The sequence below is a fragment of the Ursus americanus genome, chromosome 24 (assembly GCF_024610735.1).
Source record: "Ursus americanus isolate L20-20 chromosome 24, mUrsAme1.1.p, whole genome shotgun sequence".
In the NCBI taxonomy this organism is placed as follows: Eukaryota; Metazoa; Chordata; class Mammalia; order Carnivora; family Ursidae; genus Ursus; species Ursus americanus.
In genome coordinates this window covers 32600498-32622696 of record NC_142150.1, presented here as the reverse complement: position 1 = coordinate 32622696, position 22199 = coordinate 32600498, and the positions used below count along the sequence as shown (strand labels likewise).

At 37.6% G+C, this 22199-nt stretch overlaps 2 protein-coding genes and 1 non-coding gene across 3 annotated transcripts; all 3 read right to left on the bottom strand.

Moving 5' to 3' along the window:
* Positions 1 to 2530: 2530 nt before the first annotated feature.
* LOC123785186 (olfactory receptor 4P4-like) lies at positions 2531 to 3457 on the bottom strand. Its single transcript, XM_045786899.2, has one exon. The coding sequence runs from the start codon at positions 3455 to 3457 to the stop codon at positions 2531 to 2533; it is 927 nt and encodes a 308-aa protein (XP_045642855.2).
* Positions 3458 to 17798: 14341 nt separating this feature from the next.
* LOC123785369 (small nucleolar RNA SNORA18) lies at positions 17799 to 17923 on the bottom strand. The gene has a single exon (XR_006777618.2). It is a non-coding gene; the product is annotated as a small nucleolar RNA SNORA18 (small nucleolar RNA).
* Positions 17924 to 20518: 2595 nt separating this feature from the next.
* LOC123785185 (olfactory receptor 4C16-like) lies at positions 20519 to 21451 on the bottom strand. Its single transcript, XM_045786898.2, has one exon. The coding sequence runs from the start codon at positions 21449 to 21451 to the stop codon at positions 20519 to 20521; it is 933 nt and encodes a 310-aa protein (XP_045642854.2).
* Between the last annotated feature and the right edge of the window lie 748 nt (positions 21452 to 22199).

Sequence of the window (22199 nt, the reverse complement as noted above, 5' to 3'; positions counted from 1 at the left end):
AGGATTGAGGAATATTCTTGAGTTAATAAAACCTCGAATATGTTTAGTGTAAGGTACCTTGAAAGGAGCAGTAGGAAAGGCCAAGCAAGTGAGCACATAACCTTGCTCATATACATAAAGAACCAATACCAAACAGCTAAGCATGGAGCCAACACCCCCGCTCACTATTTCATCCATAAATAACACACAGGAAAGGTAAGACACATTTATTATTCTTGGTAGGTTCCCTTCCACCCCTCCTTTGTTGATAAATTAGAAAAATGTTAACAAAAATACATAAGAGCCAGGTTCACATAGACTTCTTTCTGAAAGGCCTGTCTTCTTTGGGGAAAAACCAAACAGCAGATTGGTTACAGGAAGCAAATTTAATCCATTTCCAGAGAATGTAGCCGATATATGAATCAATAACAGGCTTATTAAACAGCAGAATTAGGCACCAGCCCATACAGCTGTAGACATTTCTGTTCGCCTTCAGCTTTCTGATTTGGAGAATCCCACCAGGACATAATTGCCAGCACGTCAACATCAAAACAAAATCCTGACTTAATCTGCTACTGTCTTTCTTACGTCCTTTTCAATGCACCTCATTATTTTTCTGCATCCCCTTATGTTCTAAGTACCCTAATTTGCAGGCAGTATACATGTCAGGATCTTTTGGGAAGAGAAAAACTATTCCTGAAATCATCATCAACTGTGACTAATTTCTGTAAATGAACTCCTCACTGTAAACCCCAGATTCCTGCAGACCCATCAATACAGATAACAAACCAGTGGGTGTCAGGGGGAAGGTGGGAGGGGGGGAGGGGGTTGGGCACAATGGTGAAAGGAAGTGGAAGATATAGGCTTCCAGTTATGGGATGAATAAGTCATGGGAATAAAAGACATGGCTTAGTGAATATAGTCTATGGTATTATGATAGCAGTGCATGGGGACAGATGGTAGCTATGCTTGTGGTAAGCACAGCAAGACACAGAGATCTGTGGAATCGCTACCTGAAACTAATGCAACATTGTGTATCGACTGTACTCAAAAACAAAACCAAAAAAACATATTTCTGTTGCACAAAGGACAATAATACTTCAAGTAAATATAATTCAATCTCCTCCTGGGGACTGTGATGAAGAGGATGGAGCACCAGAAAATAACAAGTCTGTGCCTCTCAAGTCTGTGCCACTAGTATAAGGGTGTGACTGAGTAGAACTGAGACAGGTTTGCATAGCTTGAACGGTGGGAAAAAAAAGTCAAAATATGCTGTTTGCTTAAAGAGCAGTGAGGATTAACAAAATACACCCCAGGAATGGCCATCTCTTCATCTATTTGGCTTCTTTTTATTTTTTTTTCTTTTAAGATTTTATTTATTCATTTAAGAGAGAGAAAGAGAATGAGAGACCAGGAGCATGGGGAGGGGGAAAGGGAGAGGAAGAGGGACAAGCAGATTCCCACTGAGCAAGGAGTAGGTCACAGGCTCAATCCCAGGACCCTGAGATAAGGACCTGAGCCAAAGTCAGAGGCTTCACCACTTAACCAACTGAGGAACCCAGTTGCCCCTCAGCTATGTGGCTTCCTAAGCTCAAGGCCTTCTACAGAATGGGAGATTTTCCACATTGCATGTTTACAGAAAGCATCAGTTTGTATACTCAGAAGGGATTTTTAAATGAGGTTATAAATACACCATGGAATTACATTTAAAGGATTGAAAGTGATGTTCATTACCTAATTTGAAACTTCTAATTCCTCTAATACACCACCACTAGGTACTAAAAATTAATTATAAAAATATCCATAAGGACACTGTGAATACTGTAATTACATTGCATTACATTATTTTAGAAGTATTGTTTATGTAAAAAGAGTTCAAATACAGAGCAACACTTGTAAATTTTTAAGCATTGCTTCCTTATTTTATTGCAATGGACACCACTGAAAAATGGACACCTCTCTGTGAGAGGTGTCTTAATCAAGAATCTGTTTCCTAATGCAGGGCAGAACTGTCAAACCATGAAATCTTTGCAGTGTGTCCTGATAAAAGTGCTGTAATGTCCACTATGTCTAAGATCATGAAGGACAGAATGTTCCAGAATACCAAACAAGTTCCACAATGTCAAAGCTGGAAGGGACCTGGAAGTCACATGATTTGTTCCCCTTATACAGGGTCAGAAAACTAAAGTAACAGAAAGCCGGTAGCTGAGGGGCCTTCTTTCTTTGAGTCTTGCAACTTTTTTTTTTTAATATTTTATTTATTTATTTGACACAGAGAGAGACAGCCAGCAAGAGAGGAAACATAAGCAGAGGGAGTTGGAGAGGAAGAAGCAGGATCCCAGTGGAGAAGGAGCATGATGCGGGTCTCAATCCCAGGACGCTGTGATCACTCCCTGAGCCAAAGGCAGACTCTAACGACCAAGCCACCCAGGTGCCCCAAGTCTTGCAACTTTTAATGACAACACACCACCTCTCTGTACTTGCTGTATTTGTTGACATTAGGATTCTGTGGATAGAAGGGGATCCAGCCAAGGGTTTGACTCCACAGATTTCATTTTCCTTCAGACCGTGTGTCCCGGCACCACATTTTCCTCATGGCGTTCTTCATGTCTATGTTTCTCAGTGTGTAGATGAAAGGATTGAACATGGGGGCAATCATGGTGTAAAATAGGGCAAAAACTTTGTCATTACTGATGGAATCAGCCGTGGGGACATACGTGAAGATGAGGGGCAGGAAGAACATGAACACAACAGTGATGTGTGAGCCGCAGGTGGAGAGGGCTTTGCGGCAGCCCTGGGACGACCGGGTCCTCAGGGTGGACAGGATGATGATGTAAGAAATTACCAAGGCAACAAATGTCAAAATGGACAACACTCCAGTGGTGGTAATAATCACAATAACCAACAAGCTAGTGTCGATGCAGGCCAGCTTTAGCAAGGGGAAAATATCACAGAAATAGTGGTCTATCTGATTGGGGCCACAGAAGGGAAGTTCAATGATAATCAATACATGAAGGATTGAATGAATAAATGCTCCGAAAATTGAGGCCATCAGAAGGACATAGCACACCTGTCTGCTCATGATGACCATATAGTGAAGGGGTCTGCAGATGGCTGCGTAACGGTCATAGGCCATGGACACCAAGATGAACATCTCAGTGGCACCAAAGAAGTGGGCAAAGAACATCTGGGTTATGCAGCTATTGTAGGAGATGGTCTTCTGCCGGACCAGTAGGTCTGTGATCAGTTTGGGGGCCACCGTGGAAGTGAAGCAGACATCCATGAAAGACAGGTAGCTCAGGAAAAAGTACATGGGCTGTTCACGGAGACGGCTGCCCCTGATGGTGAGGAGAATGAGAAGGTTTCCGAAGAGAATCGCAGTGTAGCAAAGTGAGAACACCACAAAGCAGGCAACCTTTTCATCCTCATCACTAAAGAGTCCCAGGAGGATAAACTCTGTGATGTTTTCATGTCCCATTGCTTCTGTGGATTTGATCATGTAGGGGAGAAAGTTAATGGACTGGAAACACTCAACTTTTAAAACTATTGATTTATTTTAAAAGTCATTCATTTATTCAATAACACATATTGATTGTTAATTATGATACAATCACCATAATTAGTGCTAAGGGTACAGACAGCAGTGTACAAAATACACACATTCTCTACCCACAAGTAGATACAGTTCATTAGAGTAGACATATACTAACAATACTAGCACAAATAATTAATTGAAAATATCACAAATCCCAAACTCTCACACTTACTATGAACAACAGGATGACTAATTTAGAAGATGAAATGTTCTTTTTTAGGTCAATTTTGAGATGCAATTTCAGTAGTATACCTTACGAGTGATTTTTGAATCTCTGGTTTGTACAAACAGCACTGAGGTTATCTGTTCCTCTAGGGCAATGTTATCATTCACAGTCCTTCCCAGTGACTGAATCTGTGCTGAATCCTGAAAGTTCAGTAACGTCTTTAGACATCAGTGAGCTCATAACTTTAAATATTACCTCTCTAGGTGACAATTTCAGAAAGTGTTTTTAGCACCTTTCCATGAACATTGAACAACCGTCAGATCTTAGGGAAAATGGGTTGCTCTACTGTATGGGATTGTAGTACATTTGTGGCTTCCTGTAATTGAATGCGTTTCCCAGTTCACGTTCCAGCCTAACCCAGGAGTTTTCTGGCACTTCCCAGTAGGACAGCATCCTTGGAGTGGCAAATTGCATCCAGAGATTCTTTTTCACTAGATCTGTTTTACCACCTGGTATTTCTTTGAATTGAGCCACTTTCTCTCCTTAACAGGCTCATTCCAGGCTCATGGGTCCCAGTCCTGAAATATTTTAATTAAAAACGACATACTGCTTTGGTGCAAAACATTAAACTATATCTCTTACTTCATTTTGGCAAAAAAAAGGTATCACAAAACTGCTAAACTCAGAGCCCAGTTGTACAAAGATAAACTCTACATACTGATAAAATGTGTCACCCTATTTGTGAAGGGTTAGAAGAGTGACTGAACAATGCTTTTTACTTTTACTCTTATAATGTGAGCTCCTGTGAGATTATTTTATTTATTTTTTAATAATTTTTTATTATATTATGTTAGTCACCATACAGTATATTTATAGTTTTTGATGTCAAGTTGCATGATTCATTACTTGCGTACAACACCCAGTGCACCATGCAACATCCCGTGGAAAAAACACAGTCCCTTCAATAAATGGTGCTGGGAAAATTGGACAGCTACATGCAAAAGAATGAAACTTGACCACTCCCTCACACCATACACAAAGATAAACTTCAACAGGAATCCATCAAAATCATAGAGGAGAACATGGGCTACAACCTCTTTGACATCGGCCACAGCAACTTGTTTCATGACACATCTCCAAATGCAAGAGAAACGAAAGATAAAATGAACCTGTGGGACTTCATCAAGATAAAAACCTTCTGCACAGCCAAGGAAACAGTCAGAAAAACTAAGAGGCAGGCCACGGAATGGGAGAAGATATTTGCAAATGACATTACAGATAAAAGACTGTAATCCAAGATCTACAAAGAACTTCTCAAACTCAATACGTGAGAAACAAACAATCAAATCAGTAAATGGGTAGAAGATATGAACAGACACTTTTCCAATGAAGACATACAAATGGCTAACAGACACATGAAAAAATGTTCAAAATCATTAGCCATCAGGGAAATTCAAATCAAAACCACATTCAGATACCACCTTATGCCAGTTAGAATTGCAAAAATAGACAAGGCAAGAGACAACAAATTTTGGAGAGGATGTGGAGAAAGGGGATCCGTCTCACACTGTTGGTGGGAATGCAAGTTGGTAACAGCCACTTTGGAAAACAGTGTGGAGTTCCCTTAAGAAGTAAAAAATAGAGCTACCCTAATATCCAGCAATTGCACTACTGGGTATTTACCCCAAAGATAAAGACATAGTGAAGAGAAGGGCCATATGCACCCTAATGTTCCTAGCAGCATTGTCCACAATAGCTAAATTTTGGAAGGAGCCGAGATGCCCTTCCACAGACGAGTGGATTAAGAAGATGTAGCCCATATATACAATGGAATATTACTCAGCTATCAAAAAGAACGATTACCCAACATTTGCAGCAACATGGACGGGACTAGAGGAGATATGCTAATTGAAATAAGTCAAGCAGAGAAAGGCAATTATCATATGGTTTCACTCATTTATGGAACATAAGAAGTAGGAATCTCTTTCTTGGGGCGCCTGGGTGGCACAGCGGTTAAGCATCCGTCTTTGGCTCAGGGCGTGATCCCAGCATTATGGGATTGAGCCCCACATCAGGCTCCTCCGCTATGAGCCTGCTTCTTCCTCTCCCACTCCCCCTGCTTGTGTTCCCTCTCTCGCTGGCTGTCTATCTCTGTCGAATAAATAAATAAAATCTTTAAAAAAAAAAAAGCAGGAAGATTGGTAGGAGAGGAAAGGGAAGAAGAAAGGGGGGTAAACAGAAGGGGGAATGAAGCATGAGAGACTATGGACTCTGGGAAGCAAACTGAGGGCTTCAGAGGGGAGGGGGGTGGGGGAATTGGATAAGCTTGTGATGGGTATTAAGGAGGGCACATATTCCTATGAGATTATTTTAGAAAAATGCACACCGGGCATACAAATAAATTTTTAATAGGATTGTAGGGAGTTTGTGGACTTTTGGGTTGAATTCCATCCATGAACCCCAAATTAACATCCTGTGGCCTCATTTCTTGCAAAAATCTCTGAAAATAGCACCTTCACATAAGCAAAATCGTAGTAATGAATCTGGGCTATGATGTCATTTGTTTAAAATAAATGGTTCAAGATTATTTTATCTATGAGTTATCTATTAAAAATGGAATTCCCTTATTGAATATAGAATTGTATTAAAAGATATAAAAAGATTGTAACAAGTTTATGGTTAGGGAGGATCACTATAAGAAAGATGTCCATTTTTCCCAAATTAATCAATACATTCAATAATTAAAAATTCTGACAAACTTTTTCATGGAAAGCTGATTTCAAAATTCAGAAAGAATTAAAATGCAGAGTAGTTAAGTTAACTTTTTCAATGGAAGAACAAAGAGAATACTCATATCCTCCAGAATTGAAGTATATTATCAAGCTATGGCAATTAAAAGTTGTAGGTAGGGGTGCCCCCGTGGCTCAGCAGATTAAGCATCGACTCTTGGTTGTGGCTCATGTCATGATCTCAGCGTTGTGAGATCAAGCCCCATGTTTGGCTTCGTGCTCAGAACAGAGTCTGCTTGAGATTTTTTCTCCCTCTCCCTCTGCCCCTCTTGCTCTTACTCCCTCTCTCCCTCTCTCTCAAAAATAAATAAATATTAAAAACAAAGTTATAGGTAAAGACAAATTGCTGGATCTGAAGATAGTCAATAAATAAGCAAATATATATTGGAATTTATTCCATATGTAAGTTGAACTTTCATATTGATATGAACTCCAGTGAATTCAAATTAATGTGAATTTTAGTTACTGATGTTAAGAATTTGAATTTCTCTCTGAAAACAATTTACTTCATAAGGCTCCAAAAGTATAATTCGGATGGGTGAAAGATACAAATGTATCCAACACAAGCAAAGAAGAAAAAATTGAGAAATAATTAGAATGGGTTTATATCTTATGTAGGAATATTTTTTTAAGCAAAGCACAAAAAAAGCCAATTCAAAAGAACATATAAAATCTATTTTAAAATCTTCTATATGACACAACTGCATATAAATCAAATAATTTTAAAAGTTGCAAATGGGAATAAATATTTATAAATACTTTGAATCAATCACATAAAGATAAATAGCCCAATTTTCTAAAAAAGCAAAGTATTTGACAAGGTAATACACAGAAAGAAAATCACAACTATACAAAACTATATGTAAAACTATTCAACCTCATTAGAATCAGAGAAATGCAGATTCAACAAGAATGAGATATTATATTCCCACTCATCAACTTCATAAAAATAAAATTTAAAAGGCTGTCCATTGTGTGCCTGGGTGGCTCAGTAGGTTAAGTGTCTGCCTTCAGGTCAGCTCATGATCCCACAGTACTGGGATCCGGCCCCATGTCCAGCTCCCTGCTCAGTGGGGAGTCTGCTTCTCCCCCTGCCTTTCCCCCTTACTTGTGCTCTCTCTCACTCATTCTCTCTCTTTCACAAAAAAATAAAGTATTTTAAAAATAAATAAATAAATAATTAAAATTAAAAATTAAAAAAAGATTTTTCATTAAAATTTTGATGAGTGACTCAGCAAAACTACCCCAGGAAGCATACAAAAGGATATTCTTCACAGACTCATTCACATTTGGAAAATAGAAGTGATCTAAAACTTGACAATAGAAAGGAAATAAGGGGTGGTATGTTCTCATTATGGAAAACTAGACAAATCTAAATGTTCGATCCCTAGGAGATATCTACCATGATACAAATCACTAAAACATACTTTAGTGTGGAAAACATAATAAAGTGCACAAAAATAATCACAGTATGATAACGTGCATGTTAAAAGAAAAAAGATCACAGCCACAGAATACCATGTAGCTTCTGTGAGAACCGCTGTGCTTATAAATTAATAGAAAAAAGTGTGGAAGGAAAGATGTACTTCTCAGAAATAAAGGAGGTGATGGCCAAAAGGGATTTTCATGTTATTCAGTGTTTTAATGTCTTCATTAAGGAGATTATATTTCCTCCAGTCCCAGAGGAGATTATGCTAAGTGAAATAAGTCAAGCAGAGAAACAATTATCATATGGTTTCACTCATTTATGGAACATAAGGAATAGCGGGGAGATCAGTAGGAGAAGGAAGGGAAGAATGAAGCGGGGGTAAACAGAAGGGGGAATGAACCCAAAGAGACTATGGACTCTGGGAAACAAACTGAGGGCTTCCGAGGGGAGGGGGGGGGCGGGGGATGGGCTAGCCGGTTAATGGGTAGTAAGGAGGGCACATATTGCATGGTGCACTGGGTGTTATATGCAAACAATAAATCATGGAACACTACATCAAAAACTAATGATGGTGACTAACATAACATAATAAAAAATTAAATAAAAAAACAAAAATAAAAAATAAAGAGATTATATTTCATTATTACTTCAGTAATTAAAGTTAATTTTAAAACTCATCATTTTATACTATGGTTTCAGAAGAAGACAATACATAAGAAATGAAATGAAGCAGAATAAAAAGTAAACCTTTCTTGGAATTCAGTAAATTTAAATAACTTCTTTATCACTAATTACTACATTGCTTCCTCAATGACTTTAGCAAGTTTAGACATAGATGTTCTTCCTCAAACATCATATGTCATCAAAGGTCATAAAAATGTAAATATAACTAGACAGGCACATATATACACAACTCCCACACTCCTTCACGAGGACATATTTGATATAAAGAAACACATCTATATCTGTATCTCTTTTAAACCTCTATCTGGATTTGGTCTTTTTATCAGCACTAGGACATTTAGTTATACTTTCATAATTCTGATGGGATTTAAAGAAGTTTGAAGGTGATTTGTTAAATATCTAGCTGTTATTACTGAGGACTCATTCACAATTTGCTCTTTTTCATGGCTCCTTGTTTTTTGTTGTTTTTTTTTTTTTAATGATTTTTTATTATATTATGTTAGTCACCATACAGTACATCCCCGGTTTCCAACGTAAAGTTCGATGATTCATTAGTTGTGTATAACACCCAGTGCACCATGCAGTACGTGCCCTCCCTACTACCCATCACCGGTCTATCCCATTCCCCCACCCCCCTCCCCTCTGAGGCCCTCAGTTTGTTTCTCATAGTCCATAGTCTCTCATGTTTCATTCCCCCTTCTGATTACCCCCCCTTTCTTTATCCCTTTCTTCCCCTACCGATCATCCTACTTCTTATATTCCATAGATGAGAGAAATCATATGATATTTGTCTTTCTCTGCTTGACTTATTTCACTTAGCATTATCTCCTCCAGTGCCGTCCATGTTGCAGCACATGTTGAGAATTCGTTCTTTCTGATTGCTGAGTAATATTCCATTGTATATATGGACCACATCTTAATCCAGTCATCTGTTGAAGGGCATCTCGGCTCCTTCCATGATTTAGCTATTGTGGACATTGCTGCTATGAACATTGGGGTGCATATGGCCCTTCTCTTCACTATGTCTGTATCTTTGGGGTAAACACCCAGTAGTGCAACGGCTGGGTCATAGGGTAGCTCAATTTTTAACTTTTTAAGGGACCTCCACACTGTTTTCCAGAGTGGCTGTACCAACTTGCATTCCCACCAACAATGTAGGAGGGATCCCCTTTCTCCACATCCTCTCCAGCAATTGTTGATTCTTGCCTTATCTATTTTTGCCATTCTAACTGGCGTAAGGTGGTATCTCAGAGGCAGCCCACGGAATGGGAAAATACATTTGCAAATGACACTACAGATAAAGGACTGGTATCCAAGATCTACAAAGAACTTCTCAAACTCAATACACGAGAAACAAATAAACAAATCAAAAAATGGGCAGAAGATATGAACAGACACTTTTCCAATGAAGACATACAAACGGCTAACAGACACATGAAAAAATGTTCAAAATCATTAGCCATCAGGGAAATTCAAATCAAAACCACACTGAGATACCATCATGGCTCCTTGTTTTGTTGAACCAACTCTGGCTCTTATTTTCGTTTTAACAGAAGGAAACAAATTTGCAACAGAGATTGCTGAATAATCAGGGTATGCCACGCAAAAGGTTGACAATCTCCGATATATATGGACTCAGTAGAAATGCCACCATATTTAAAATTTCTTATTACCTGCAATCTTCATCTCTGCTGCAACAAGTTCAATAAGAAAATTTACACCAGACAGCATCCTAAAACGGGCAGTCAGGACACTGGTGTTCACTCTGCTTTACCACAACTTCTAAAAAGGCATTAAAAAGGAGGAAAACAAATAACCCCTGTTTTTCAGGATCATCTTGGTGTCCTTAGTCTCACAGAAAGTATTTCTTAGGTCACAAGAATGACTGGCTAACCTTCAATTCCTAAAGTGAAATTGGCAATTGTATTTGCAAGAGAGACAGGTTATCATGGTGGGAGAGAGTGCTTGAATTTGGTTGAATGCATTCCAATATATGGTCCACGAAACCTGAACAATCTTAGGCAAGTTATAAACCCTCTGAACCTTATTTTCCCATCTGTAAAATAGTGATAATAGTATTTATCACTCAAGATTCTTGTGGGAATCGAATTAAAATAGTCATATAAAATACTTAGCTACATATATGTGCATATAACACATTGTTAGAATTAAATAACTATGAACTTTTATTATTAATTTAAAAATGACTAATATTCTATAAATGCTTCACAGTTCAGAGGACAAAGGAAGCTCTGGGAATAAATTTTCTTCAATGAGTTTAACATGCCATTGAATATAGATTTCTACAGAAGTTATAAAAGTATTTTGACAACTAACCACTACTAAAAATCCCAAACTAATGACCAAGACTTGGGGTAGGTCACAGGATTTCCCATTTCACAGATGGAAGAACTGAAATCCAAGTAAAAATTTATTCATGAAGACCTTCGATACCCTGCAAAAGATATTCTCTCTCTTATTATTTAGAATAAGTGAGTCAAACACTTCAAGAAAATAATTATTTTATCCTTCTATCTTACTTAGGTCATTTTCTAGTTCCCTGCAGGTTTTTTAAAATTTTAATATACATCTGATCTATCTTTGTTAAAGAAATAGTCATCAATTATGCAATTTGAACTTCTCTAACTGTGGTCACTGAAATCGTCTTCCATACTGGCTCCACTCATGTCAAATATCAGGGGTTCTTGCTCAGTATGACAGACCTACGGCACAGTGAGGCAAGAAACGGAGGGTCTTGTCCTGATCTGCCACTCCCTGATTATGGGATTTAGGAAGAAGTTCCTCAAATTCTTTGGGTATCTATTTTGTCTTAAGAAAGTAAGGAATTGTGGTTTTCATGGATCCTTCCAGCTACAAAGATCTCATTTTTTTAATCAAGTGATTTACTAACTCATTTATCAGTTTATCAAAATTATCAATTAACTTTCCATCATTTTCTTACTCACTTTATTCTCTTTAATGCTGATCTTACTCAATTATTTGTTTTTGTCCAAACTTTTATTGTTTTGTTATCATTGCTTTTCCATCCAAAGAAGTTCCTCAAATTCTTTGGGTATCTTTTTCCTCTTAAGAAAATAAGGAATTGTGGTTTTCAAGGATCCTTCCAGCTACAAAGAACTATTTTTTAAATCAAGTGATTTACTAACTCATTTGCCAGTTTACCAAAATTATCAATTAACTTTCCATCGTTTTCTTACTATTTTTATGCTCTTTTATCTTACTCAATTATTTGCTTTTGTCCAAACTTTTACTGTTTTTTTATCAATGCTTTTCTGTCCAAAGAAGAGTACACAGCATTCCACAATTTCTGTTAGCCTCCTGACCTGGCAGCTAAGCAGTCCCAAGTTTGAAACCAGGATTTCAAAACAGCATTCCCATTTTTCACTTTTTATTATAACAGACCTTTAAAAGATGTTTTGTAAACTATTAAAATGCCAACCCATTACATGAATTACAAGCCTGAAAGGTTATAAAAGAAATCATTACCAAAAAGATATATTTGTAGAATATTGTTCATTCAAAAAAAATTGCCTCAGAAAACAAGTGAATAAAGATAGATGGTTCTACAGCTGCTGAAAGAGATGACAAAGGTTCAAGCATGCAAAAATAGAAAAGGTGAGAATAAAGAAAAGATGGAAAAGGAAAAGGAAAAAACTCACATATTCAGTATCAGCCAATTCCATTTAATACTGAAATGGATATCCTTGTCTTCTTGAACTCATGACAACAAATGAAAAAAAAAATCTTCAAAATCAAATGATAAATAGATCTCTTAGGACAAAAAAAGGAATGAAAAACATCTCATACTTTGTGTGTAGTGTACAAATTATATTTAAATGTAATGAATCACTGAATTCTACTCCTGAAACTAATATTACACTATATGTTAACTAACTGGAATATAAATAAAAACTTGAAACTACAAAAAATAAAAAGTAAAAAAAATTGATCTTAAAAACTAACTATGAATCCTCAGAACAGGAATGAGAAGTATATCATACAAATGGAAGGAAAATCTCAACTGCATCTGGGCCTTTCTGTCTTGCCTTTTTTTCCCTTTGGTGCAATAAGGAGCTTCAAGGTCTACTTCCCTAAATGCACCGGGTTGGGGACTCCTGGAGAAGCTGCAGGGGAACAGGCAGGGAGAGTATTTAAAGGCACTAGATGCACGTGGGTGCAGTGTCAATGGCAATCCCAATGGGAATTCTTGGACAACGCTGGTAAAAATAAACTCTGGTGATTTTAATTTGCTATTGCTTTGGTTTTCCAAATGTGCTTTGCTTTTTTTTTATTTTAATGTTTTTTTTATTATATTATGTTAGTCACCATACAGTACATCCCCGGTTTCCGATGTAAAGTTCCATGATTCATTAGTTGCGTATAACACCCAGTGCACCATGCAATACGTGCCCTCCTTACTACCCATCACCAGTCTATCCCATACCCCCACCCCCCTCCCCTCTGAAGCCCTCAGTTTGTTTCTCAGAGTCCATAGTCTCTCATGCTTCATTCTTATTATCCCCCCTTTCTTTATCCCTTTCAAATGTGCTTTTTAATTTTTTTTTAAGATTGCTTCAAACATATGATGTTAAACATCAGATGTAGGTCCTATGGTCAGTGATCAAAAAGTTTTTAAAGTTGCCTTATTCCTTTCCACACCAGGAATAAACCCAAAGTATCCATTATATTTATTAAGGGTCTTCCGCCCCTTCCATTATCAAGACTAATTATTTATTAATGTTGAAGGTATTCTTAAAATAATTAAGGTCGAACTTAAATGTCCCCGTTCCCACAAAGCTTATCCTCATTATAACCCCTTTCTGAAACCTAATTCCATGCCCCAAATCATCCCATTACACTCCCAATACCTAATTTCATTTGACTCCCCTTTCATAGATTGTTGAAGGTTTTCTCGTTTTGTTTAGGGGGTTTTGTGTGTATTCTTTAAATATTGGTGTTCTTCTCTCATCTCCTCAATAAACTATTAACTCAATGAAAATAGGATCTATTTTTCCTCAGACTGTATTTAATAATGTAAATTTTGATGATGGCAAGGGTAATAGCAGTAACTGAAAAGTCATTACAATGTGCTAGTAATTGTACTAAGGACCTTAAAGGGATTTTAAAAATTTAATGCACATAATGAACCTATGAGATGATACTATTAATATTCCCCAGAGTCACAAAGAGATACTCGACAAGACTAGGCAGCTAGTAACTAGTAGAGTTTGATCGTGCTAAGATGCTTTACTGACCCTACAATGACTGTGACCAGCACTTCCACACACAACACAGAGTAAGCACTTATTAGTGTATCTGAATTTTTATTAAAATAATACAATAATGTACCACGTATTTCAAAATTACACTGAGATTTTGAATTGTGTACTTAGGATACATACTTTTACTTTCCAACTTATACAGTCCACTGTTAGTAGAACCTCAATTGCACCAACAAAATAAATGAATAAGATAATTTTTACAGTTTTGATTATTGATGATGGCAAAGTAACATAAAATTTAATGGATTTATTTTCATGTTTTATTGAAATACACTTATAATTCTTTTTCACTGCCTAGCCAATTGAATTTTTGTGCTTTTGACGTCAGAAACACTGCAAGGAGGACTGATTATTTCCTTGTGTGCGCACGCGTGTGTGCATGTGAAAGGACAGAGGACGGTGGCTGAAGAATGTGCCATGGCCACAGTGTCAAACCTAATTAGATCTGCATCTTCAGGATTGAGAAGGAGAGGCAATTTTATGTGCGATGCATTTGCCAGATGTCCAGCATGATCTCATGTTCACCACCTCAGACTTTGAATCCAGAGGGTCTGAGTTTGAATTCCAGGTGTACCTTTCACAGGCTATGTGACTTTGGGTTAGACACTTATCTCACTGGAACTTAGATTCTTCCCCTATAGTACAACTATTTTATCATACATCAGTAATACATAGTTACTATTATTATCACAATTAGTAATATTGCTATTATTCACTATTACTATTAGAAACATTCTGACACAATTTACAAAGTAACTTGGCAATATCTCCAGGACAAAGCATTCAGATCTCAATCTTTAGACCGAAGTCATTGATACTCAAGGACAAAGTAAAACAACAGCTCACAGCACAAAACTCTGTGACACTGAAATATAAGTTCCACGCTCTGGGCCGTCATCCATGGCATTGATGTGTTCATGCACGTAGACAACTTGTTACAGCTGAACTGATTGTGTGAGAGACTTGATGAAGATCATATATTTAGTGGGATTCAGGGATTAAGTTAATATACAATGTTACTTATATTTCCTCCAAGACTCGATTCACGCCTAAGGGAATGTCCTATTTTCCACCCACATGCATAACATGTGGAAGAGGAGGCAAAAGGGGCATAGTTCACAGAGATAGCACTGTCCTCATTTTAGAAATACTGAGTTGTGCATTCTCCGGTTCTTGGCTTAAAGCTGTGATTTTTCAAAACTCCTTTTACACTGTGGTAGACACAGTTCCAAAATGTCCCTCAGGATTTCCTGCCCTAGCCCCGGGGACTGGAGATATGATAATATAGCACATGTTAAATGTTAAATGTCGAATTACATGTCTAAAGAGATTTCAACAATGTAATTAAGGTTACTGGTATGTTGACTTTGAGTTACATGTTTCTATCCTAAGTTCTTTAAAAGAAGAGAATTTTCCTGACTGGTAATAGAAGAGTAAGTAAGAGAGATTCAAGGTGCAATTAGAATTAAACGCACCATCCCTGGCTTTGAAGACAGAGGGGCCACATGCAAAGCCCTCTGGGAGCTGAGAGCCAACCCTCTCCCCCCTTCCCCCTAACATCCAGCTAGGAAATTTCTGGCGACAAAGACCCTGTCATGAAGCTCCATTTTCCTTTCTAATGAATGAACTCTTGACCTGACCAGAGCACTAATTGTTTTTACAAGCAATTGCTCATACAGAACAACTATCATTGGGACCATAAAACTATTGATAAGAACTTTATGAGGACAGAAAAGTTAACTACTGCATACCAGGAACAGTTTTGTTTGACACCATCAGTAGAATAATCAATTAGATAGTAATTAAAAACAGGGTGACTGGGTGGCTCTGTGGGTTAGGTGTCAGACTCTTGATTTCAGCTTGGGTCATGATCTCAGGGTTGTAAGATTCTGCCTTGTGTTGGGTGTGGGACCTGCTTGGGACTCTCCCCCTCCCTCTGTATCTGACCCTCCTCACCTCCCTGTACTCTCTCTCTCTCTTGCTCTTGCTCTCCTTAAAAAAAAAAAAAAAAAAAAAAAGATAGTAATCAAAAGCAACTCCATCTGTCACTACCAAATGAAGTTTTTTTTTGTTTTTTTTTTCTTTTTCTCTGCTCTTTTTTATTTAAATCATGTGATTACTCCTTTCTTCTTTCTCAAAAAAGAACCCTTTGCTTTCCCCACATGGGCAGGACACTTTTCCTGGTTCCACCAAAATCTGTGCTCCCCAAATTGCAATTCTGAGACCTCGAATACTGGCCTGTGTTGTTTTTCAGTTTCTCCTCCTTTTCTCTGTTGAAACAAGGGGACTTTGAAAAAACAAAGTTTATCACTCACAAGTCACAGAGGGTACATCACAGGCCTGGGGCCACAGTTTGGTCACAGGTACAGAGTAACAGGGAGAGACAGAAAGAGCTCACCAATCAGAGGTTCTGTCTTTATTGGTGTCAAGAGTGGGGTACCAAGGTTTGGGGGTTCACTACTGGTGAGTTTAAAACATAATGTACAGGCAGAAAAACATAGGGTCACTCAAATGGTCAGTTAGAGGTCCCCCAGGGCTTTCCAAAAGGGGGACTTTACTGGTGGGGCAGCCTGGCCCCTCACCTAGTTGTGTACGTGGCCTTATATTCATTGCAGATGAGATGTCTTTGAAATGGATGCCCCAGCCATCAAAGCTTAATGTTAGTACTTTCCATTATAATCCAAAAAAGCCAGTACTTCTGCCTGACTCAGTCAGTTAAGGGTCTGCCTTTGGCTCAGGTCATGATCCCAGGGTCCTAAGATTGAGTCCTGCCTGGGGTTCCTTTCTCATCAGAGAGCCTGCATCTCCCTCTTCCTGTTGATCCCCTGCTTGTGCACTCTCTCTCTCTCTCTCTCTCTTTCTCGTAAATAAATAAAATCTTTAAAAATAAAAAAAACACAAAACTATTTGTCAAGCACAAACACTGTTTCTAATAGGGTCACATTCTGAAGTACTGGGGATTAAGACTTCAACATATTCTTTTCTTGGGGGACACAATTCAACTCCTAACAGCAAATTTCAAGTCCCATGTAAGTGTTTCATGTCAAAAGATCCTACGTTCAGACATATGCATTTTTTACCATAAAGGTTGTTTTGTTTTTGTTGTTTTTGTTTCTTATTTTTTAATTATTACATGCAGCAATAGGCAAAATTATTTAATGTCAGTAAGTTTTTACCTAGCTAATCTCACGTGTTATTGTTTTCCCTGCCCACCAAGTTCGCCTTAGTTCTTTCAAAGTTTGAATCAAAATTTATCTTCAAGATAGCCCTTTTAAAAAGAACATCCATTTTTTTAAAAAATTGAAATATCTTGTGTAAATTTATGAGGTACAACATGTTTATTTGATACAGTAATATTGCCATAAAGAAAAATAAGAATTGCAAGCTGTAATAAGAACAGTGTAGTATCAGTAAATAGAAGTTATACCATTCTGCAATGCACATGGAGAAGTGTTTAAGAGCACTTGTAATAAAGGTATTTTTAAGAATGCTAAGAAGCATAAAATAAAGATAATACATACACACATAATGCATGCATACATACATACGTACCCTATGCTTAATCCTCAGTTGTCCTGTCAAGCTTTGATTCCTTCAGTTGGGCTTATTTTCTCTGAATATTTTATGTGAATATGGACACACTGATGACTTCCTAATGGGATACTTTATTACCTAGAAACTTGGGATCTAATCTCCTCAAACAATTTACTTTAGGGCCCTCTGAATGTGAACAGAGTTTAAAGCATATTCACCCCTATACTAGCACGCCCAAGAATAATACAGACTTTGAGGATATGCCCATACCTAAGATTAAAAAAAAAAAGGACTATTGGGTCTTTCATACTTTTGGCAGCTCTCTCTTACAGTTCTTTCCACAGACCTAACAAATAGTTCTGTGAGTAAAGCAAACAACATATTCGATGAGGCATCTCCAATGATGTGGGTCTGCAGAACAAGCCGATCAGGATAGACCTCAACTCCAAACTTCTACTTCAACACACTGTGAAAACACCCCCATCATTTAGTGCTCCCCTAGGTCACACTTGTACATAATGGCCATAGAATCCTTCAATTCTCTCATGTATGACATATCGTCCTAGAGCAAACCTGGACTCTGTTGCTTGGTCTTCCCTGTGACTTGAACCTGGTTAGATGTTTGGAAGCAATGAAGGGTATGGGAGGAATCTCAGTAGGAAACCAAATACCATTGTCTGAATACTTGCTCCAATGAGGTAATCACAAGTGTCTAGGCAAGGGAAGACTGTTGCTGCCCTCTTTCAAGGGAGAAGGAGCTACTTATGACAACCAAGAGGATGCAAGATCATCTGAGTTCATAGCTCTCCCTCTTCCCCACACAAATGCATCTACTTTAGATGTCAGAGTCCTACTTCTTCCCTATCGAAACACTGACATCAAAAAAAAAAAAAAATCCTGGTGAGGTGGCACATTCCATCACCTTTGCATTTCCACTGTCTTTATCACAAAATTCTGAACCGCAATTAGATCATGTTCTCTGTTGGCAAAAGACATGGTAACAGCAGGCACAGGAGCTCTGTATCAAAAGCATGTCCAGAAGACGTTTTGAATAGAGTGTCCCTGAGGCAGTACCTAAATTAGATCCAACATACTCCCCTTTTCATATATGCCTTGTCTTGAAATAGGAGTTCAACTAAAACTCTGTCAACCAAGATTTACTAAAGTGTGACCCTTGCAAAAAGAAAATCAGCAGCTATGATCAATGATAAACTGCTTGAGATGGATAAATTCTGAATCTGAAAAAAAAATGATGTATATATGTCACTAGTGTTCATTGTGGAATTCATGGCATTCCATTCCCACACAGAGAAAGAGATTTTTTTTTTCCCCAAGGTCAGAAGTTCTTTTTTCTTTTTTTAAATTTTTATTTTAAGTAGGCTCCATACCCAACACGGGGTTTAAATTCAGGAGCCTGAGATCAAGAGTCACATGCTCTACTGACTGAGCCAGCCAGGAGCCCCTCAAACTAAGAAGTTCTAATATTCTGGGTATAATAAAGTAAATACAAACAGTAATTTTAATATAATTTAGTAATTAATAAGTAAAAATATGTTCAAAATAAATAAAAACACCCATGTTAAATTTTCTATATGGATAAAAGTACAAATAAGAAAACAGGTTGAAATCAGAAAGATTCTTAGGGCTCATGTAACTCAATATTGCAATGTTGATGGATGGTGACAAAAGGTTCTATCCATCTCCACTGCACTAATACAGGTTTTCTTTAATAATAATTTTTTATTATGTTATGTTAGTCACCATACAGTACCTCCTTAGTTTTTGATGTTATGTTCTATGATTCATTATTTGCATATAACACCCAGTGCTTCATGTAAAATGTGCCCTCCTTAATACCCATCACCAGCCTATCCCAATCCCCGACCCGCCTCCCCTCTGAAGCCCTCAGTTTGTTTCCCAGCATCCATAGTCTCTCATGGCTTATTACCCCGTCTCTTCCCCCCCCTTCATTTGAAGGAATGCATTAATACAGTTTTTATCCAAATATCTTGGTCTCTGTCAAGTTACTCTCTTTTCTAGATTGTATTAAAACTCACTGAGATAATTCATATCTGCAATGTAACTATTTCTGTTCCAAAGCCTAAAAAGATGCCTCTGAGTTTTAACCTTATCAATTATCACATTCAAATTCCTTATTTCAACCATTGGCTGCTTGTATGTTTTGCTTCTAGCCCATATGAAAATATGTACTTAATTTGGACATGTATTCTATAATCATAATAACCCAATAGTATAAACAAATTATTATAATTTGTATGACCTACTAAAAAACTTAATGCTTCTCCCAAATTAGAAGTGGTCATTGTAGAAGCAAAAGTAGTTTTTACAAAATGAATAATATGAGTATAACCCCAACTATCACAACCTTCCTAAGGTGAAAAGATTCCTTCAGAAAGGTGAATATTCACACTATGTTCTGCCTCTTCTAGAAGGATTTAAATAAATATGAGAAGAATTTGAAGTATAACCCCAAGAAATAGAAGGGAGATTACCTAGTTTATAGATTGTCCCTTAAAAAATGAAGATTGTGCAATTATTTGAATCTGGTGCTTTCTGCTCAGTCAACCAAGAGCAACCAAGTTGAAGGTCCATTATCAGACATGATGTGACTGAAGTGTCTAATACAAGGAAGTTATTTGAAGGAGGAAAAGCCTGCCAGGCTGTGGATATAAGCCTATAAAAGTGTAACTCTAAACAGAGAACACCAGAAGTTAACATGAATAAGGGCAGGGAAATCACTAGATCACAACCACAGTGATGCTAGGCAGGCAAGAGAGGCAGAGACACAGCAGTGAACTTAATGAACACACTAAGGCATGTGTCTTGACATGGCTGTTTGTACCTGGTGCTGTCACTTTCTCTATGTGAAACTGGCTCAATACTAACCAGTGCACATGTCCATTCGTGAAGGAAAGAATTCTTATGCCCCCTGATTATGTTAACAGCACAATAAAAGGTAACATTCTCAATGGACGTCTGGACAAACCCAAACTATGAAGAAAAATTTGAAACACCCACTCATCTTTTGTCATCTGAGATCAACTTCCTTCTCCATAATTTCCTCATGGCAGTTTTCACCTCTGCATTCCTCAGTGTGTAAATCAGAGGATTGATCAAAGGTGTTCCAAGTGTATAAAACACAGCTATCATCTTATCCATGGGGAAGGTGGTTGCAGGGCGTGTGTATATAAATATGCAAGGACCAAAGAAAAAGATGACCACAATGATGTGGGAGATGCAGGTGGAGAGGGCTTTTCTCCTCCCTTCAGCACTGTGGTTTCTCAGAGAATACAAGATGATAACATAGGAGCACATCAGCATGACAAAACTCACTGTACAAATGGCCCCACTATTGGACACCAACAGGAGATTGATCACATAGGTGTCTGCACAGGCAAGTTTCAACAAGGGCTGCAAGTCACAAAAATAGTGATCAATCACATTGGGACCACAGAAGGGTAAACTCAAGGCAAGAAAAATCTGAATTAAAGAATGCACACAGGACCCCAACCAGGCCATTGCCACCAGCACAGAGCAGACCTGTCGACTCATGATGGCTGTGTAGTGCAGGGGCTTACAGATGGCCACATAGCGGTCAGCGGCCATGAGGATAAGGATGAAGATCCCCAGGCAGCCAAAGAAATGTAGTGAAAAGACTTGTATCATGCACTCACTGAAAGAGATTGTGGTCTTCTTCAAAAGGGCATCCACAATCATTCTAGGGGCTATGGAAGTACAGAAGCAGGTGTCTGATAAGGATAGGTGGAAAAGGAAGAAGTACATTGGACTCCCAAGTGTCCGGCTAGTCGTGATAGTAGTAGTAATCAGAAAGTTACCCAGCAACATCCCCAAATAGAAAAGCAAGAAAGTGACAAACACTATTTTCTTCCTAACAGGATCCTGGGTCAACCCAAGCAGAATGAACTCAGTCACATTATTATTCAGCTGCATGATTTCATGAGCGAGGAGGAGCCTGAGTGTGAATTTGTTGATCTGCAAAACATAAAGGAATTAATTCATGGTGTGATATGTGATTTTATGGAATATTTTAATAAAAATAAATATTCCTCCTCATGAATATTTTAGGGGTGAGTTCCTACAAGTCACCTCAATAGTTTGTTCTTGCATTTATAATGACCACGTCATAGGGTCATTATGAATCTCAACAAGCTTGTGAAGGTTATAGCTGCCTAGAGCCCTCTTCAGATACAATCTTGTAGCATTTAAGGGATTCTGATTAATTTTGCCAATTCTATGAATATAAAGTTAAAAGATATGGCTGCATTTTACTATTACTGTCATTATTTTTTCATATTTAATAAATCTTTGGGCCCATGTTTTGATGGTGTATCATTTGGCATTTTGGATATATTTGACCACCCCTGGAGGCTCATGACATAAATATAAAATCACACCTCATTTTCACTCTATAAAGAACTTCTTCTTTATGCATGTATTTATCACCTTGTATCTGTTATGCATATTTATAGAGAATATTTTTGTGCATCTTATATATATTATATATATGCTATATATAAGAAATGTATATTTTTATAAATATATAATATGCCCTCCTTCACTAAACATTTGCTCCCTGATATTACAGCTTGAAAAGAAGAACCAGGAAATACTTATAGGTTCTAAATAATATGCTATTACCTTGAAATGCCCTTATGATATTTAGTATTTGACATACACT